Raw genomic sequence first — 17644 nt, 5'->3', positions numbered from 1 at the left:
GGGAATATGGTGTCTATGTTTTGAAAGTGCAGCTATAGAGTTATGCAATGGTAATACATGTTTGCTATATGACGATGATACGATCGAGTTCTTTTAGGAAATATTTGACGGTATGTTATTGGAGAAATGAGTGAAAATTGTAGTCTGCATTTAATGATCTAATGGTGTGATTAAATTTGGTTGTATATGTTAGATGTTATGTCATATTGTAATATTATATCAGTTGAGGCGTGACTTAATTATTTTGTTTCAAGGATTCAGAAGTATGTACTTTGACAATTTTTTGGGTTAGTCCAATCTACATTGATTTTTTTTCTAATTTTAAGTATATTTTGAATATATATATATATATATATATATTATTTAATGTAAATTAAATATGAAAAAGATATTTTAGTTCACTTCAAAATAATATGCACACACAACTAATTTTACAATAAATGTTGTATATATTATATTACATTACATTTTACTATTGACTAAAATACCATGAAAATCATTAATTAATTGTACGTTAATTTCTTCTCATCTTAGCTCATTTATTTAACCAAGCTTATCGACAATAAAACGTGTTTATCTCACGTGCATGGCACGTGAATTTTACTAGTTTATTATAAAAAAATACTTACTGTACAAACACGGCAGGAATCGAAATTCGACCAAATATCAAATATTTAAAACCTTAATTTAATTTCACTAGTGGATAAAATAAATATATAAATATATTTTTATTTATTATATCGTAAATTTGGTCATGGATATAACAATACATAAAATTAATTTAATTTCAAACCAAATTAATCTGTACTCATTAGTTGATATGAATTACTTACACCCAAAACCCTTCCGATATCCGCCTTTGATAATATGAAAACTTAATTATATGCTCACAGGGGCATAGGCGAATTGGTAAGGCATGAGGTGACGCGGGAATAAATTCCTCAGCGTTGCAGGTTCGATCGTCGTGTGGAACATATTTCCTGCCGAAATATTGTGGGGTATGCTCTGGGGGTTGGCCATGTTGCTCCCTCTTTCAGGTCCCTGTCGTTCGTGCAAATCCCTCGATTTAACCCCGCCTGAGCCAATGGGCCTCTGACTACAGTGAGATTGGGTCCCCTTCGGTATCAACCTTTTTTTAAAATAAGAAAACTTAATTATGTTAAGATGTGATTGTTCGGATTAAATTCCCAATCTTGAGCAACAAAACGATTATAAAATTAAAAATCCAAATACAAAAGACATATAATATTATATTTATAATTTTCATTATCAATCCCCATACCATTTTCACATAGCAATATATAGTTATAAGATTCTTGATCATGTATTATTGTCACCATAATCTTCTAAAATGGTTAAATTACCTAGTATAACAAAATGAGAAAACTTCAAATTGAATCCTTCTTGAATGTTCGTCTCTTTGCAATTTTTCTCTTTCATATTTATAAGTTTCAATTTTCTGTTGTGTATATTTTAATTTTCTATAATTTTAGTAATTTTTCTACGTGAATGGTGAGTGTTGGTGTTATACTGCTTATGTCAGTGTCGCATGAAAAAATTATTACAGTTACAAAAATAATCATAATAATAACACTGAAATTGCAGAAAAGATATATATATGATTGAAATTATAATTTTTTCTGATTAAAATTAATTAGAGCAACCAAACACATGTATGTAAAGTAACTCAAAATACCATTTCCCAAAATGAACTAAGACGGTCACACGAGCTTCCCTGCAACCCTCAGGATGGGGGATTTATCACCCCTTTCGCAAAAAGATTAGTGTGCAAGCACTAAAAGAAGGTGATTAATGTTATAATTGGGTTTTACATATACCAACAGTGAAACTGTGAAAGCATGCAGTTGCTTATAGATTATACATTTATTTGCTCACATATATATGAACCCAAATTTCGAAGGCTGAGTCCATGTCCATTCATCGACACAAACAAATTATATAATCACACTTCAAATAAATAAATATGAGGCAAATATTACATAAGTTATTGCCCATTTTACATGTATGGGAACGTTTCTCAAAGCTATTCTTCACGATTAGAGAAATTAATCAACAAAAATGTTTAAAAAAATATTTATTTTAGAACACAATAACAACTAAGCCTCTCTACATTAAAGTACATTAATGAAGAAAATATTAGTGGAAAAGGCAACCTTACACCAAACTTTTTGGTGCATGTCATGTGCATTGACCTGATTTTCGACATGCATGCATGCACATCGATGGACCGGACATCGTCTGTAACTACATCGTGAGTACATGACAATCGTTAGCAATGTGGCCGAATATATAACCCTAAATGTGGTATATAACTCGGCGCGGGGAACACAATCAGAAGCGTGCAGCCCTAGCATAGTGAAGAACCATGATGTGATCTGTAGTTGAGGAATTGGGAACCAAGGTGATCAAATCTCTTGGACTACTCCATATGTTATCTCTTACATGTTGCAACGTCAAGAAAGGTTGAAGTTGTTGCCCTTTACATGTCAACTCTATCTGTAATTAACCATATATTAACATAAAACTAAAGACAATGGATACATACATACATACATACATACATACATACATACATACATACATACAAAATTAAGGAAAATTGGAATCATTATGCATGATTTCCTTTAGTCTAGGGCTCATGCATGCAGGCAAATTATATAAGGAATTAATGATTGATGAATCGCATACTAACTTTAATTAGCAATATTACATTCAATGATTCAAACACACGAGATCTTGGCATGATTTTCATATATTGATCTATAGTGATTAACTTCAAGAATATTTTTATATTATAAATATGGAATTATAATGATTAACTTCAAGGGTTCAGCAATTTTATGGCCAGGGGATATTCAAGGGTTGCTAAGAGGAATTTGCAGATTAGACAGATCGGGTTGCCTTATCTTCGAGTTAGCTAGTTCTTATTGTTTTTTTTTTCTCTTTATGTAATTGTTTTGAATTCTTGTAATTTCTTGAGAGGTTTTGGGCCTTTGGCATCCCCTCTCTTGTATTTCTTCTTTTTATCTAATAAATGGGTAGGAGTCCGCCTAACCTCCTGCCACAACAGGCGGCTTTTGAAAAAAAATGATTAACTTCAAGACTATATTATATAATCAAATGTATTTGTTGGATTTCTACTAAATAGTATTCAAATGAGATATTGCTCCAATAAGACTTTGTTTATTGGTGTGGTAATTCTTTAAATAATCAAGGAAGAGCTAGCCCAACACAAATTAATTCGGTGCCTTGGTGAAGTCAAAGTTAATTAACTATTACCTAAAACTAGAAGAAAGAAAAATAACACTACCTCAATGTAGATTTAAGGATTGAGATCTATCAATATATGTGCGTCCTATTATTTTTTAAGTGGACCACAAATATTGCTAAATCACTACCCTTAAATAAATCATTGGGGTAGTGCATATATAAGGTAGGATGAAATTATCCCTCAAATACTATCTAAATATATTAATTCATTAATTGAGGTTAATTTCTTGTCATTAACGTCTAAATACAAGGAATCTCTCAATTAAAAATATCTATGTTTAAGATGTGCAATATTTAGACATTTAATCCAATCAAAGAATCATTGAAACCGACCCATTGAGGCCGCCCATCACACGATGGAAAACTACTCCTCTTTTTATCTTTTTAATTAATTTAATTGGGGGCCCATTCAGACTTTGCACCTAAGCCTAAATCATTATACTTTAGACTTCATTTTATTCCGTAATATATATATATATATATGTGTTAATAATTAACGTCATAATTATACAAACTAAGGGAACTAAGTAGGGGGACGTTCTTACAGGCCATTTTTGTAAGACGGATTTTTTATTCGACTCGATACATGAAAAAATATTAGTTTTTGTGTTAAAAATATAACTTTTTGTTGTACTGGGTCGGATTGATCCGTCTCCCGAATATAAATTCATGAATCTTATTATAGGACTCGGTATGTTATTGGAACCTCTCATTTTTATTTTACTATATTATATATATGGGAAAATAAGTTTTTTGGTCCATTAACTTGTTCATGTTTTGGTTTTGGTCCATTAACTTTTCAGATGTGGGTTTTGGTATACTAACTTTGCATTTTCAGTGTTTTTTGGTCCAACTGCATACGTGTCAATTTTTTATTGATCCAAAATGATGACGTGGACCAATCAGAAGCTGACATATATGCAGTTGGACCAAAAAACACTTAAAATGCAAAGTTAGTGTACCAAAACTCACATCGAAAAAATTAATGGACCAAAACTCAAAGGGGATAAAATTACTGAACCAAAAAACTTATTTTTCCTATATTTATATATTTATCCTTTTTGCATAGATCTTCACCCAACTCTTACATAACATGTATTTGACGTTATGTGCATTTTGAATGCAAGTCTCCTCCGATCACGTTGCTTTCTCCCCCTCCGTTAGGTAAATATCTATATATATTTGTAGACCTATACATACATATAATAATCAACAATTATTAATTAGTACACATTTAATATAAACTATTAATCTATCACGGCCTCAAATTATTTTTTTCTAACTAAAAAAAAAAAAAAAAAAAAAAGACCCCCTCCATGTTGACATTCCATATCTTCAACGATGCTCAATTATTATTTTAAATAATAATTAAAACTGGCTAGGCATCAACTAATTAACTTACATGGGAATTATTAATTATGAGGAATTGACATTCCATTCACACAAAATTCATATAATAATAAAATTAATTATTACTTTTGTACGTGTTTGTTTCTTGTTTATCTATACGAAATGATGCTGCTATGCATTATCTACCATGCAATGTTGCTTTCTAATCCTCCAACGTAAGACATTTTCGACTCTTTTCTAGTAACGCACGCTTAAGATCGATTATGTACGCGTGTTTGGCCAATATCTTTCAGGAAAAATGCTTTTTCGATTATTAACTTCATATTTTTAGGTTTTACTCTATTAACTTTTTAAATTTTGATTTTGTTATACTAATTTTTAATTTTCGGTTTTTTTGATCTAATTATTGATGTGACAACCTGACATATCAGCATTTTTCGGTTTCATGTCATCATTTTTCGACATATCAAAATTTTCTGGTGCCACATCAGCGGTTAGACCAAAATCGCCGAAAATTAAAAGTTAGTCTACCAAAATCAAATTTTGAAAAGTTAGTGGACCAAAACTAAAAAATAAACAAGTTAATAGACAAAAAAACTATTCTTCCTAACTTTCATATATAAACCCAAAAAGAAAATAATGCATATATATATATATATATATATATATATATATATATATATATATATATATATACACATATGCGAAGGAATTTCATGAATAAAAAAATCAAATAAAATCAAGAAAAAATAATAAAAATTACTAATCAATATTATTTTACAATTTTAGTTATTTTTTCACGAAAATACTAATGACACAAAAAACGTCTCAACACTGCATCGACATCGATTCGACGCTGGGTCAGGAAAATTACAATTTTTTTTAGAAAAAAAAAAAAGATAGCAAAATTAAAATTTGATGGAGAGGCGACTTTTTATTAGCATGGAAGTGCACCATTTGATGTGTCTTTTTTAGCACAAAAACGTAGAAAAAGACAATTAAGGGCCTACAATTTATTGAGTTGAAACCTTCGAAAGCATGACGATATAAAACCGTAACGCATGCAGATAAGTTACTTTCGAGAGCCACCGGGTCCACGTGTGAAATTTAATTAATGGAGTTATATTATCTTTTTTTATTTTTTATTTTAAACCCTCGTATTTTTTCTTCTCTTTATAACTTAAGATTTATTTCATGGGGGTGAAGAGTCTTTCAACTTAAGAATTAAAAGTCAATGAAAGTATATCAAAATAATTACTACTTTAATATATTGTATGCATATATGTGACAGATCTATAATATCAATGGTTGTCACGTATTATGAATAACAATCATAATTAAAAGGATACAAAGTCTATTCTTAATGCGTCAAGCATGATATATATGCAAGATATATAAATAAAGATATTTATAAGCTGGAAAAGATTGATTGATTTTATTTTACTTTTTTAATGGACATGATGAGTGTGAACTAGAGAATATACATACGTATATTGAAACCGAAAGAAGATTAATCAGAATCTCAATTTAACATGCAAATTTTGAAAAGTGAGCTAATTAATCATATCCCCTACCCACTCATAATCTCAATCATTGGCCAATTTTGTTGCATGCTATTTGTTTTATAAATAAATAAATAAATGTGCATTATTAAGCCAATATGAACATGGCAAAACTTGTGCTACCTCCTAATCCAGATATTAATATATGTCATTGTGTAGGTCTTTGTTATTGAGACGGTCTTATGGATATTTGTTTGCGGGATAAGTTGACTCGATCTATATATATAATAAAAAGTAATATTTTTAAAATAAAAATAATATTTTTTTTATGATCGGATCGATTAAGAGATCGATTTTACAAAATTAACCGGTGATATAGTTTCATAAGAGTGCGTGCATGTTTGTCTAAATCATCATGACTTCTAGATCAATTATTGTTTGACCATGCCATAGATCTATCTATATATATCTACATATATAATTAAAGAAATAATTAATAAAAAGGGTTGAATTAGGAATGGCATGGCCGCATGGAACGATAGGGGTTGTAATTAAACTAGCTTGAATAGTTTTAATGAGCAAGCTAATCAAGCGTTGATTTATGTAATTTTGTCATGTATCTTTGGGAGGTTGACGTTCACGTAACCATGAAATGCACTTTTATACTTATAAAATTGTGACGGCTGAAATTTTTATGGCATTATTTTTATGTAATTAAGTCTGACTCTTAATATTGTATACGTTAATTAATTTATATATTTTATGGTAGATAGGGAGAATGATCTGCAGGCACCCCAATCATAAATATAAATTTACTGATCAAAGAGTTGACCTTAATTATATTATTGCGACCTAACAAAAATAGGGACTAAGTAGATGTTACCTATAAAGACACTGTCTTAAAATACATCAAACGGTTTACATTTATCACTATATGTGGGGTCCATTATTTTTTCAATGGATCTCGCATGTATTGATGAATGATCATTCTTAAATCTATCATTGCAGTAGTGTCCTTGTAAGTATCATGATTTATTCCCAAAAATAGTTTTGATACGTCCATACTGATTATTTATATTTCATCTGACATCAAGATTCTAATTTAGAGTTCCAGAAACTAAAAATAAATAAATTAGTATGTCCATTAATTCGGAACATAGGATTAAGAGGAAACAAATAGAATGTTGTAGTCGTTGGCCATGCCACGATTCTTGGCGCAGGTTATTGGAGGTAATATTAATATACATATTCTATTTATTTCAGATTATCTTTCCAAGAGTTATTTAATTATGGAACATATTGTATACTACATTGAAGGGAATGGTTCGAAGACTTTAAGTATTTAATTAATTTAATTATATTCGACAACTTTATGGAGCAAATGAGAAATTCTATGTAGGATAAATTAAATATCATATATGTTTTGAAAGCACTATACGTACAATGAAGGTTACACGAACAGTTATATATTATTTTTGAAATTACAAAACTATCATAATAAGATATCTTTTCATCATTGCATTTGAAATAATTTTGTAATTTGAAATATAACATATAACTCTGTGTATCCTTCCGGTACGTCAAACATTACTCATATGTATTTTAGCATATAATACATGAAGAGTCGGAATATTAAACTCTTTTGGTTGACAAAATCTTCTAATACTATTGTCATATTAAATTATTGCTAGATTAATTGTTATTTCTAATTTCAAGAAAATTAAAATCAGGATTACACCATCTATATCTATAAATATAAATATCTATCCAAGTACAGATGTACATTATACCAAAAAAACTACTTAAATTAACTTAAGCCAGAAAGAATCCATTTAATATATGCTTTGGACTTTTAATTTTTTTTATTACATTTTCTTCAAAACAGACAAATCAAAACATGTTTTCCTTAATGTCCCTCCCTACTGACATTTTCAAACTTGTCAATCCAAATGTACCATGCATAAAGAATTAATACTTTCCAAGTATATAAATGTTGAAGGATTTATTTTTTAAATCAGAATCTAAGTTTTAAGCGATCATTAGTATATATACATTAATTGTAAATAGTTAGTTGTCTTAATCGCAGGCCAATATGATTATAAAAATACAGCAAGAATATTAGTACGATGTGATGCTTAAATTTTGGCTGGGTACAAGTTACAATTAAGGAAATTGGGAATGTAATAATGGATTGACCTCTCTAAAAAATATCGTATATATATAGTATCTTCTTAATTCCTTTTTTTTTTTTGTTTTCCAATTGTAGCTCTTAATTTTTAAACACACAATAATTATATTTTACACCATCTACCTATTTGTGATTGTACATTCATTAAATCCCGCATACATTTTATAGATCGAACTAGCTAGTCTCTCATTATATTAAATAATAGTTTTTTGAACAACAAAACAAATTAAATGCAAGTGATGAAATTATAAGCCATTGATTTGATTTTTTGTTGCTGATAATTATTGATATTATATTAAGGTAGCACGTTGTTTTTGCTCGTTGCATTAACCCTAAACCTTAATCCCAATTCTTCTACCAATAACTAACTATAAACACCATATTTAAAACGCATAATGACCAAATCATTTCCTGAATAAGACCAAAACCTTGTTTTATCCACAATTAAGTATGATGGATTAAGCTAATGAGACAAAAAAGATATCCTACTTAAGATGGCTACCTAGAAATATACATCGTACCTACTTGTGTTGTTATCTCAAGTTTTCTTAAGTTATATATATTACTAAAGGAAGTTTTTATAGTTCTGCTGTTACCATCATCTTTCTTTTACCAACCATTTCTTCAATAATGGGATTAATTAGTTGATTGTCTTGTCTTCTTCCATTTCTTTCGCGTTTAATTCCGTTGTGTCTACTAGAGAATAATTCAGCATTACCAGACCGCGAAATGGAACGATAGAATACGTGTTTATAATTTGGCCAAAAACTAAAATTAAAACACAACAAGAAGAAGATCAAGAAGAAGAATATTGTGAGAGTTAACAGATGAGTTTTACATACCTCGGTTTCGCTTTCGAGTCTTAGCTTGATAACCAAGTACTTGATAACCAGTCGAATTGTCATCATGCCATCCCTAAATGAAACCAAATATTAATCAAACAAATATTGAAAAAATGCTTACCCTAGACCAATAATGGACTGATTATATATGTTACGTTCGTTGTTCAATGAAATATATATATTTATATAGGTTGAGAAAAAGAAATTAAATTACCTGATTCTCAGGTAGCTCTTGGATAGCTGCGGCAAAAATGGTTCTCTTTCTCTGTGCAGCCAAAAAAAAGACGACATTAGTCGTGGGGACACATGAATGACAAAAAAGTTCATGCTTTAATTCGAAACATAAAAAAAAAAACTGTATGTTTTCTGTGTGCAATATATAGGGTGTATTTTGATCACTTACTGGTTTTGAGAAGCTTGTAACATGAGCCATAAACCAGAAGATGGTCTCATGGGAGGTTGAATAACTCTGAAATCTATAGCCGGCCTCCGAGTTATATCTACTCCGCCTGGCGCTGCTTCGGTCATGTATTGTTGAAATGGCCGGGAGACGACGTAGGACGTCCCCGACGGCATTAACGGAGGCTGTAGTAAACTAGGAGAAGAAGACAAAATAGAAATGGAAGCTGCTGCTGCTGATGTTGTGTTGATGGGAAAGTTCCTATTTGTCCATGTGTTTGTTTCTTGATATTGTTGAGGCAAACTTGAAGTGCTAGTGTTTTGCAAGGGACTTACAATATTTAACCCTGAGCCACTTCCGAAATTCATCAATGTCCTTGGGGTTCTAAATTCAGGCAATCTCATCATATTTTGTGATTGTGGTGGAATACTAGTACTAGTGTTGCTAGGCATGAGCTCGAGCTCGATCGGTCCCGGCTCTCTCCGTTTTTGATCTTCTTCATCTTGCTTGGTTTCATGACTATGGCTACCGATACCGATACCGAGCCGTAACCAGCCGCCGTCGTCGTCTCCTTCTTCTTTGGCAGTAGTATTATCCTTGGAGGTGGAGCCTTCGTTGTCGATTCTTGATTCTTCTTCCTCCGCCATCACAGATATTGGATCAGATCCTCCTACGCAAGCTTCAATATGATTGCAATGATTATGATGATGATCATAAGCCTGTAGCTGGTTCATAGCAGTACCGAAACCGTGAGCATATCCGCCGCCGCCGCCGACATAACAGCAAGAAAACCCCCGTTTTTGAGCCGAAAACATGGTCATCTCGACAACCCCAGAAACCAACAAACCCCCAAAGGAAGAGATTCGAGGTTGTTGATTTCAGGACAAGCCATTAAATGGTGGGGATGATGATCTGCTTCTTCGAAACTTGGTCGTGATTTGGAAATAATAGAGATCTGTTATTTCCATGAACGACTGGTGCATAGTGCTGCTGCTGCAGGGGAATCAAATCGGTTGAATATACCCATTGACCAGCAGATAATTACAATTATATATCAATGTCTATATATATAATATATATATATGACCATATATATCAATTATATTTGCAGTTCATGTGTATGGTGGGAAAAATGAATCAGTGGACTATACATACAAGAAAGGAACAAAACTTGCCAAAAACCATCTCTTTAATTGTTTTGAAGGATTACGAAGTAGTCTTCGAAGGGATACATAGAGAGATATGGTGGTCAGTCGTTTAAATTTTATTTTATATTGCTGTAATGTCATGAGAATAATACACACACACATATTATTTTATTTTATTGTTTTTTAACATTGTTGGCTTGATTAATAAGGTAGAAATATACACGTAGCCACTTTTCATTTTTCATGAATTAAGGTGGAGTGGAGGGAGGGCTCAAACTTTTAGGGCCATTTCCAAGAAACCAAAATTTACAATTTCAGCTACTTTCTTTTTGGATATCACAAAAGGTCCTTTTTAGGGTCTTTTGGTTCATCGGATGCTTGGAAATAATTAATTACACATTATTCTTTTAGAATTTATTATATACATCCCAAATTCCCCATGAATCATGTGTGTTGCCTTACAAATCAAGTATTTATAGCGTTAGGAAAATGACAGAACTTAAGTACAATATTCAATTAAACGTGGAGTGATTTTCATATTAGTCTTAAATACATTTCCGGAAACAAATCAATCCATAAGGTTTGGGAATTAGAGACGAGGGCCATGTATCAAATTAAAATATTTTTATTTGTTTCCATCTGTGAAGATATATAGTATTCTTGGTATTAATGTTAGGTCTATTTTTCTTTTTGAGAAAAGTGGGTAATTTTTTCAATCTTTAACGGTTTGCAAATTGGAGCTGAAAAGATTAAAGACAAGCCACTTTTTTTCTTACGAGGCACACATTTCTCCCTAAAAGTAACATTTATCATAATGCATAGGACCCGACCAATTAGGAAATCTATGTTACAAGTCAATAACTAAGCACAACTATGACCCATATACGTGCAATATCTCATGCGAGGTACAAAAAAATAAATGTATAGAGAAATATACGATTGCCAAATCAAGGTTTGTCCAACCGTAATTACTCGGTCAAATTTCCTTATTTTAACTATATTAATTATTTAATTAAATTGTTATACAAAGTAAAAATTATTGTATGTATATAATAGATACGAAGCATCATCAAAATCTCATGGTGAAGGAAGCCATATTATATATGGGACGACCCTAGTCAGATTTAATTATAAGTTATCACGTCTTAGAAATGTCTATTTGTTTTCTATTCATTTTCCAAGTTCGGATACTTTGACGAAATGCATGAAACTCATGAATGCCAGCTTAATTTCCACCAACCTCACTATCATCTAATATATGAATAAATAAATATGTATTTATATATGAATATATACATATATATATATATAATTTTTTTATGCTGCACACTAACCGTACTCACCTCTGTGCACATCATTTATGTGGCACTCAATCATTGGTTGTATAATTCATGACATCGTATCATTAATGACAATCTTGCCACTCTTGAGGCTCGATTTCTCCAATATCTAATCTGACTTCTAAGGTATGATATAATGAGACCGTTACATAACTTTATATATATATATATATGGTATTACAAAAAATTTTGAGAGACTGTCTCACCCAAACGCTCCTATATAATGTTACTATTTATCTCGTCTTGTCTCCTTCTCGACAGGGAAGACGGATGATGATACATATCACTCCAGATCATATAAATCTTTTTTTTATTGTAAATTGAATTTATATCCGAATATTGTTTATGGATTCAAAATTATGTATCTATCATATTCTATATGCATAAATAGTGGTAGGTCAAACTTTTAAAGGCCGGCCAATTATAATTCATACGAATTAAGACGACATATTTTTTTATAGATTATTTCGTTCTCTATTTTAACTTGAGATTGGGGACGCTTTCCCGACATTCTCTGGCATGCTTTTCTCCATATCCTCATGCCAATTAATATTGCCAGATATTACATTTAATATGTACAGAGAGAATAGCCTACGTGTGGTGGTCACGATAAATCGTATTAATCATTTTTTTATGATAATGAATTGTGTAACGGTGATCTTCGAAATTTTAGAGATAAATCACCAAATTAACGCATTATCATCCATGCTAATATAAATAACATTATTCTAGGCATCCGTGTTTTAGGATAGTTAGAAAACATTAACTAATCAACATATAATGTCAAATTTATATAATTGAGTTTATAATGAAGAATTATAAAGAAATGATGGGGTTTTTGGCATGCATGATTATGTTTCCCATAAACAAAATAATATTATAGATATATCTAGCTAGCGACGTGGCCTTATATTATATATGTATGGCATTCGATCTAATTTGTATAATATACTAATTACATGTGCTACCCACCCCTCGGTACTCCCACATTCTACACTTGATTTAACTGTCGATTGTTCCTTCTCGATTACCAAATATAAAATTATAATATTCAAATACCACAATTATATTTGTAATTATTAACGTCTATATGTATCAAAAAATTTACAACTTTTTATTTTATCTATTTACACATTATAATGTGGTTGAAGAAATTTTTTTTGCAATATTGTTCTTAAAAATCCGTCATAATTAAAATCATAGACACGAAATAAATATTAACGCGAAAAACTTATAAAAAAAATATTAAATTCTTACGAGATATTCACGATCTTTGGAGTGGAGGGAGGCAGAGCGTGAGCCATCTACCTGAAAAACCATCTGAACTTATTCCACCCCAATAGAAATTGTGCTGCACATATGTATTATTATTTTATAAGTACAGACAGGTAGCCCTAAACATATGGGTGCAATTTGGAGGGGGCGACAGAGCGTGAGCTGTACGTGTCTTCTGTTTTTTTTTTTTTTGCTTTTCTTTTATTAATTTTTTCGTCCGAGTATTGAAATGACATCGAATATTATTGATGTATTGATCAATACATACATCACCATTTTGCCAGATTAAGGACGAAAAGTGAACAAAAGATCAAAATTTTTGCACTAAAACCGACAAATAACCGAATTGTTCATGTTGAGTAAAACTATCAAAACATGTTATTTGAGTTGTACGATATAAAAAATTTAAGTTCCATGTACGTTACCATCCACTACTATAAGTTTTGGTTAAATGATATGTGTTCGTTCTTACACAAACTCACAACCTTAAAAAAATAATAATAATAATTGAGACGACAATTAAGATTCCCTCGTCCTGTATACGTGGCAGAGAGCACAAACAAATTAAATGGCACGAATAATGATGAGAGGAGCGTAGATGCATGCATGGGATGCTTTAATTATATATCGTCACTTTTTCATCATATATCATCCGTTTGTGTTTGAATTAATGAGGGGCGCATTCGATCTGTAATCTACTCGATCTCTAATATACTTTAGAAAGGAATTCATTATCTTCTTTCTTTATTATTTTTGCAATGATATTTTTTTCCCAAAACGAGATATTTATTGCATCGAGAAGGGATTAAATGGGCCAATTTGCATGTTTGGGCGCATTGGAGAAAAAGTGGTTCGCACTTTTCTACAGTTGAAAGCAATGGAATAAGGAAAGGGATGGCCCTAATTTAATATCTCGTCATGATGATATCATGAGTGCCATCATCATAGCTCCTCCATATTTATTTTTTAGTGCGATCCCAGCAAATTTTTTCTCTCTTGCTATATTTCATGATAAACTTTATATACAACAATAATATACAATCATCACCTTCGTGACTTTATATTTTACGTATCGTTTTCATTGTGTGGGTGACGGAGGTCTCAAGTATTCATTGGTAAAAAAAAATATCGGTAACTTGCATAAAGATTGAGAAATATATATATATATATATATATATATATATATATATATATATATATACTTCATTGAATAATTGAAGGTTGCGTGATGTAGTGCTTGGGATAGATGAAATATGTGCTTAATTAATTGGGACATTATGTTATTATCGAGGGAAGAGTTTAGTTCATAATCATAAACTAGAAAGATCGAAAAGATCAATAAAGCATTGCATGTGGTATATATATACGTCATATGTGGTCAGGTGCCGGCATGCAATTATCAAATGTATTAAGGTTGCGCTTGGATTGAAGTATTTCAAATCCATGGATTTCGATTATAATGTTAGTGTTAACAATGAAACATAGAGGAATCTCAAATTTATAACTTAATTATTTACACATTATTTAGATGGATTAAAATGGATTCTAAATCATCACTTTATTAGATTAACTTAAAATTCATCCTAACTAGCATGAATTACCATATAAACATAAAAGAAGTGGATTTGATGTTTGTGGTGTTGCTTCTCTAAACAATAAAAATGCATTTGAAAGCCATGGATTTAAAATATTTCTATTCAAGCGGAGCCTAAGTTCACGCTAATCAAGCATATTTTTGTAAATTATAATTTTCCTCATATATTTTTTTCTCGTTGTAACTTTGATCCTTGATAGTGTCGAAATTGACTTTTGGTCTTATATATTTCAATATATAGTAATTTTAGTAATTTTTATCAGGAGTGATCATGTGTCACTACACACGTAAATGTCTGTCGGTGTCAGTAAACACCGCGTCGAAAAAAAGACTAAAATGACCAAAAAAAATGCAAAGATAACATACTATAACATAAATTTAAAAATATAAAACACTAAAATCTCAAAGATACAAATATGTTGGGAAATTACATTTTTTCGTTCTATAACCTGCGCATTTTCATCCATTAGTTCAGTCTTAGTATACTAGCATTTTTTTAATTTTAGTTATTTTTCCCTTAAGTGTTGACATGGGTATCTGACATATCAACAAACTCCAGCATAATTCCGATGAAAATTGACTAAAATAAACAAAAATACAAATTAGAGGAGTAAGATTGCAAATTTACCGAGAACGTGACAAAAATAAAAAAAAAACATATAAGTTTCGGTAATTTTTCTCAAATATAATTTGTAGGACCAAAAAATTCTACCTATTACAATCATCCAAATGTAATTTTTCTCAAATATAATATAATATGTAGGACCAAAAATGGTTACCAATTACAATCATGCATATAATTAAATTATTGCATTCTTGATACTACGTCGTTTTTTTTTGTTTTCAGAAAAAGGGGGTAAATATCTTATGATATCGACTAGTCTTAAAGAGAAAGCGAGGGATATGTCTTCTATGGGTGGCATGGACAGCATAGAATATATTATTATTAATGAAATATATACACAAAGGGATAGGAGAAGCCTTTGATGCCAATTCACATTTCTTATTTCAACTTGTTAAGTTTTATGTACGTGTTATCCATAAACGAATAACACTTATGTCTAATAAATATGCACATACAAATAATGGAACCCGAGATGTTGGATTAGTTTGGGGAAAAAAATTAGATTTAAATATTGAAAATTTTATGAAACGATGCTTTGCATTTAGTGCTTTAGTTTATATAAAAAAAATGATGGAAAATTTTAAATAATTTTCATGTATATTTGTCTATCCGTAATTTTGATCTTCTATGTTGTTAAATTTCATACTTGGACTCTTAATATTGTAATTTTAGTCTTTTTTTCGACATGACGCTGATATGTGCAGTGTTATATCAGCACTTTCAATGAAAAAAAACTAATATTATAACAAAAAGGGACAAAAAATTGTAGTTTTCCAAAAATAATAATAGAAGAAATTTTGTGTTTGGATACAATAATTTTCTTCTTTTTAAAGATTAAGATGAGAGGGATATGTCATTTGACGTACATTAATTTTCTAGTATCTTGATTTCAACAAAAAAAATTTAAATATTTTAATCAACCAAACCCACTCATAGTAATGTAGAATTACTTTTGTTTCTTGAGTTTGTAGATAGTGGGAATTAAAATGATTTCAAAGCAAACACAAAAGAGAGCCAACTTTCTATAAGTCTCCCCTTCTTTTTCAGGGCTGCACTTTTGCATTGCATGTTGCATTCTCAACAAGAACGTTGCCCTCACGTCCACGCACAACTTACATATTATTGTTCTTTCAAATCAAGTTTATATAATTCATGCCGGTGGGGTAGGTATTCTATCCATCAATAACATATCTTTTGTTATGTGCCCATGTCTTTTTTTAGCATCACTATAATGTTACATTATTTTGTGCCCACGTGACATGAAACAACACAAAAAATATTTTATACAAATTAAGTATTGTTAGGGACTAATTAACCCAAGAATCGGAAGAACAATTTTCATCAGTTTTATTTGAACTAAATTTCAAATATTTCTCTTATAAAATTTATTTTAATCTTCTTTTACTCCCGACAATGAGTAGATACCAGTTAAGATATACACGTCATCATTTTTTGAAAACAAAAAAACGAAAAATTAATGATCATCTCGGTCTATCATTAGACATCTCGTGACAATCTGATCACTAATTCTTTTAACCTGATATACTATTTGATGTGAATGATAAAATAATCATTAATTGCATAACTCGCATTTTAACATATACACCAAGCTTCATATAATCAGTTACATACATAACTTATCTTATGCCTCATGTATTTTTTTTATCACTCATACTGCATATTCATATTCAACACATCATCTCTCAACCGATTACGAGGTGATATTTTGATTATTTTATTATTGTTGAAAACACTCTCTCTACGATAGCAGTTGCAATAAGTAATAACAATGCTAATCCCCGCAGCCTTAGAGAACTGATTGATACTTTGCATGTCAAAAATAAAGTTATGAAGTTGATACTCAAGATGCATTAAATCCATCAATAAAAAATCAGGTGGATAAAATTAAACAGAATCAAATTTCTCATATCACATTCAAGCATAAAAGACATTTCGTTTTCCAAAAACAAATATGTGTCAATACAAAGCATACTGTCAAATCTATTATAGTTTAAAATAAATTTATTCTTATCTTATTCATCAAATATCATCCTAATCAATATAAAATTAAATCAACATTCTAAAATAT

General features: G+C 30.5%; 1 protein-coding gene across 1 annotated transcript; it reads right to left on the bottom strand.

Moving 5' to 3' along the window:
* Positions 1-2055: 2055 nt before the first annotated feature.
* Positions 2056-10749, bottom strand: LOC140872299 (uncharacterized). Its single transcript, XM_073275121.1, has 4 exons — positions 9577-10749; positions 9388-9438; positions 9174-9246; positions 2056-2517 (listed from the first exon to the last, which is right to left on the bottom strand). The coding sequence occupies exons 1-4, from the start codon at positions 10392-10394 to the stop codon at positions 2353-2355; spliced, it is 1107 nt and encodes a 368-aa protein (XP_073131222.1). The 5' UTR covers positions 10395-10749; the 3' UTR covers positions 2056-2352.
* Between the last annotated feature and the right edge of the window lie 6895 nt (positions 10750-17644).

Source organism: Henckelia pumila, unplaced genomic scaffold (assembly GCF_033568475.1).
Source record: "Henckelia pumila isolate YLH828 unplaced genomic scaffold, ASM3356847v2 CTG_461:::fragment_3, whole genome shotgun sequence".
In the NCBI taxonomy this organism is placed as follows: Eukaryota; Viridiplantae; Streptophyta; class Magnoliopsida; order Lamiales; family Gesneriaceae; genus Henckelia; species Henckelia pumila.
Note: the sequence above shows the minus strand (reverse complement) of the source record. Positions and strands in the feature narration are given on the sequence as shown.

Coding starts and splice junctions, on each gene's coding strand:
- LOC140872299 (XM_073275121.1), bottom strand. CDS start 10,394: ATGACCATGTTTTCGGCTCAAAAACGGGGGTTTTCTTGCTGTTATGTC. Junction 9,439..9,576: donor TTACAAGCTTCTCAAAACCA/GTAAGTGATCAA, acceptor TTGGCTGCACAG/AGAAAGAGAACCATTTTTGC. Junction 9,247..9,387: donor AAGAGCTACCTGAGAATCAG/GTAATTTAATTT, acceptor GGTTTCATTTAG/GGATGGCATGATGACAATTC.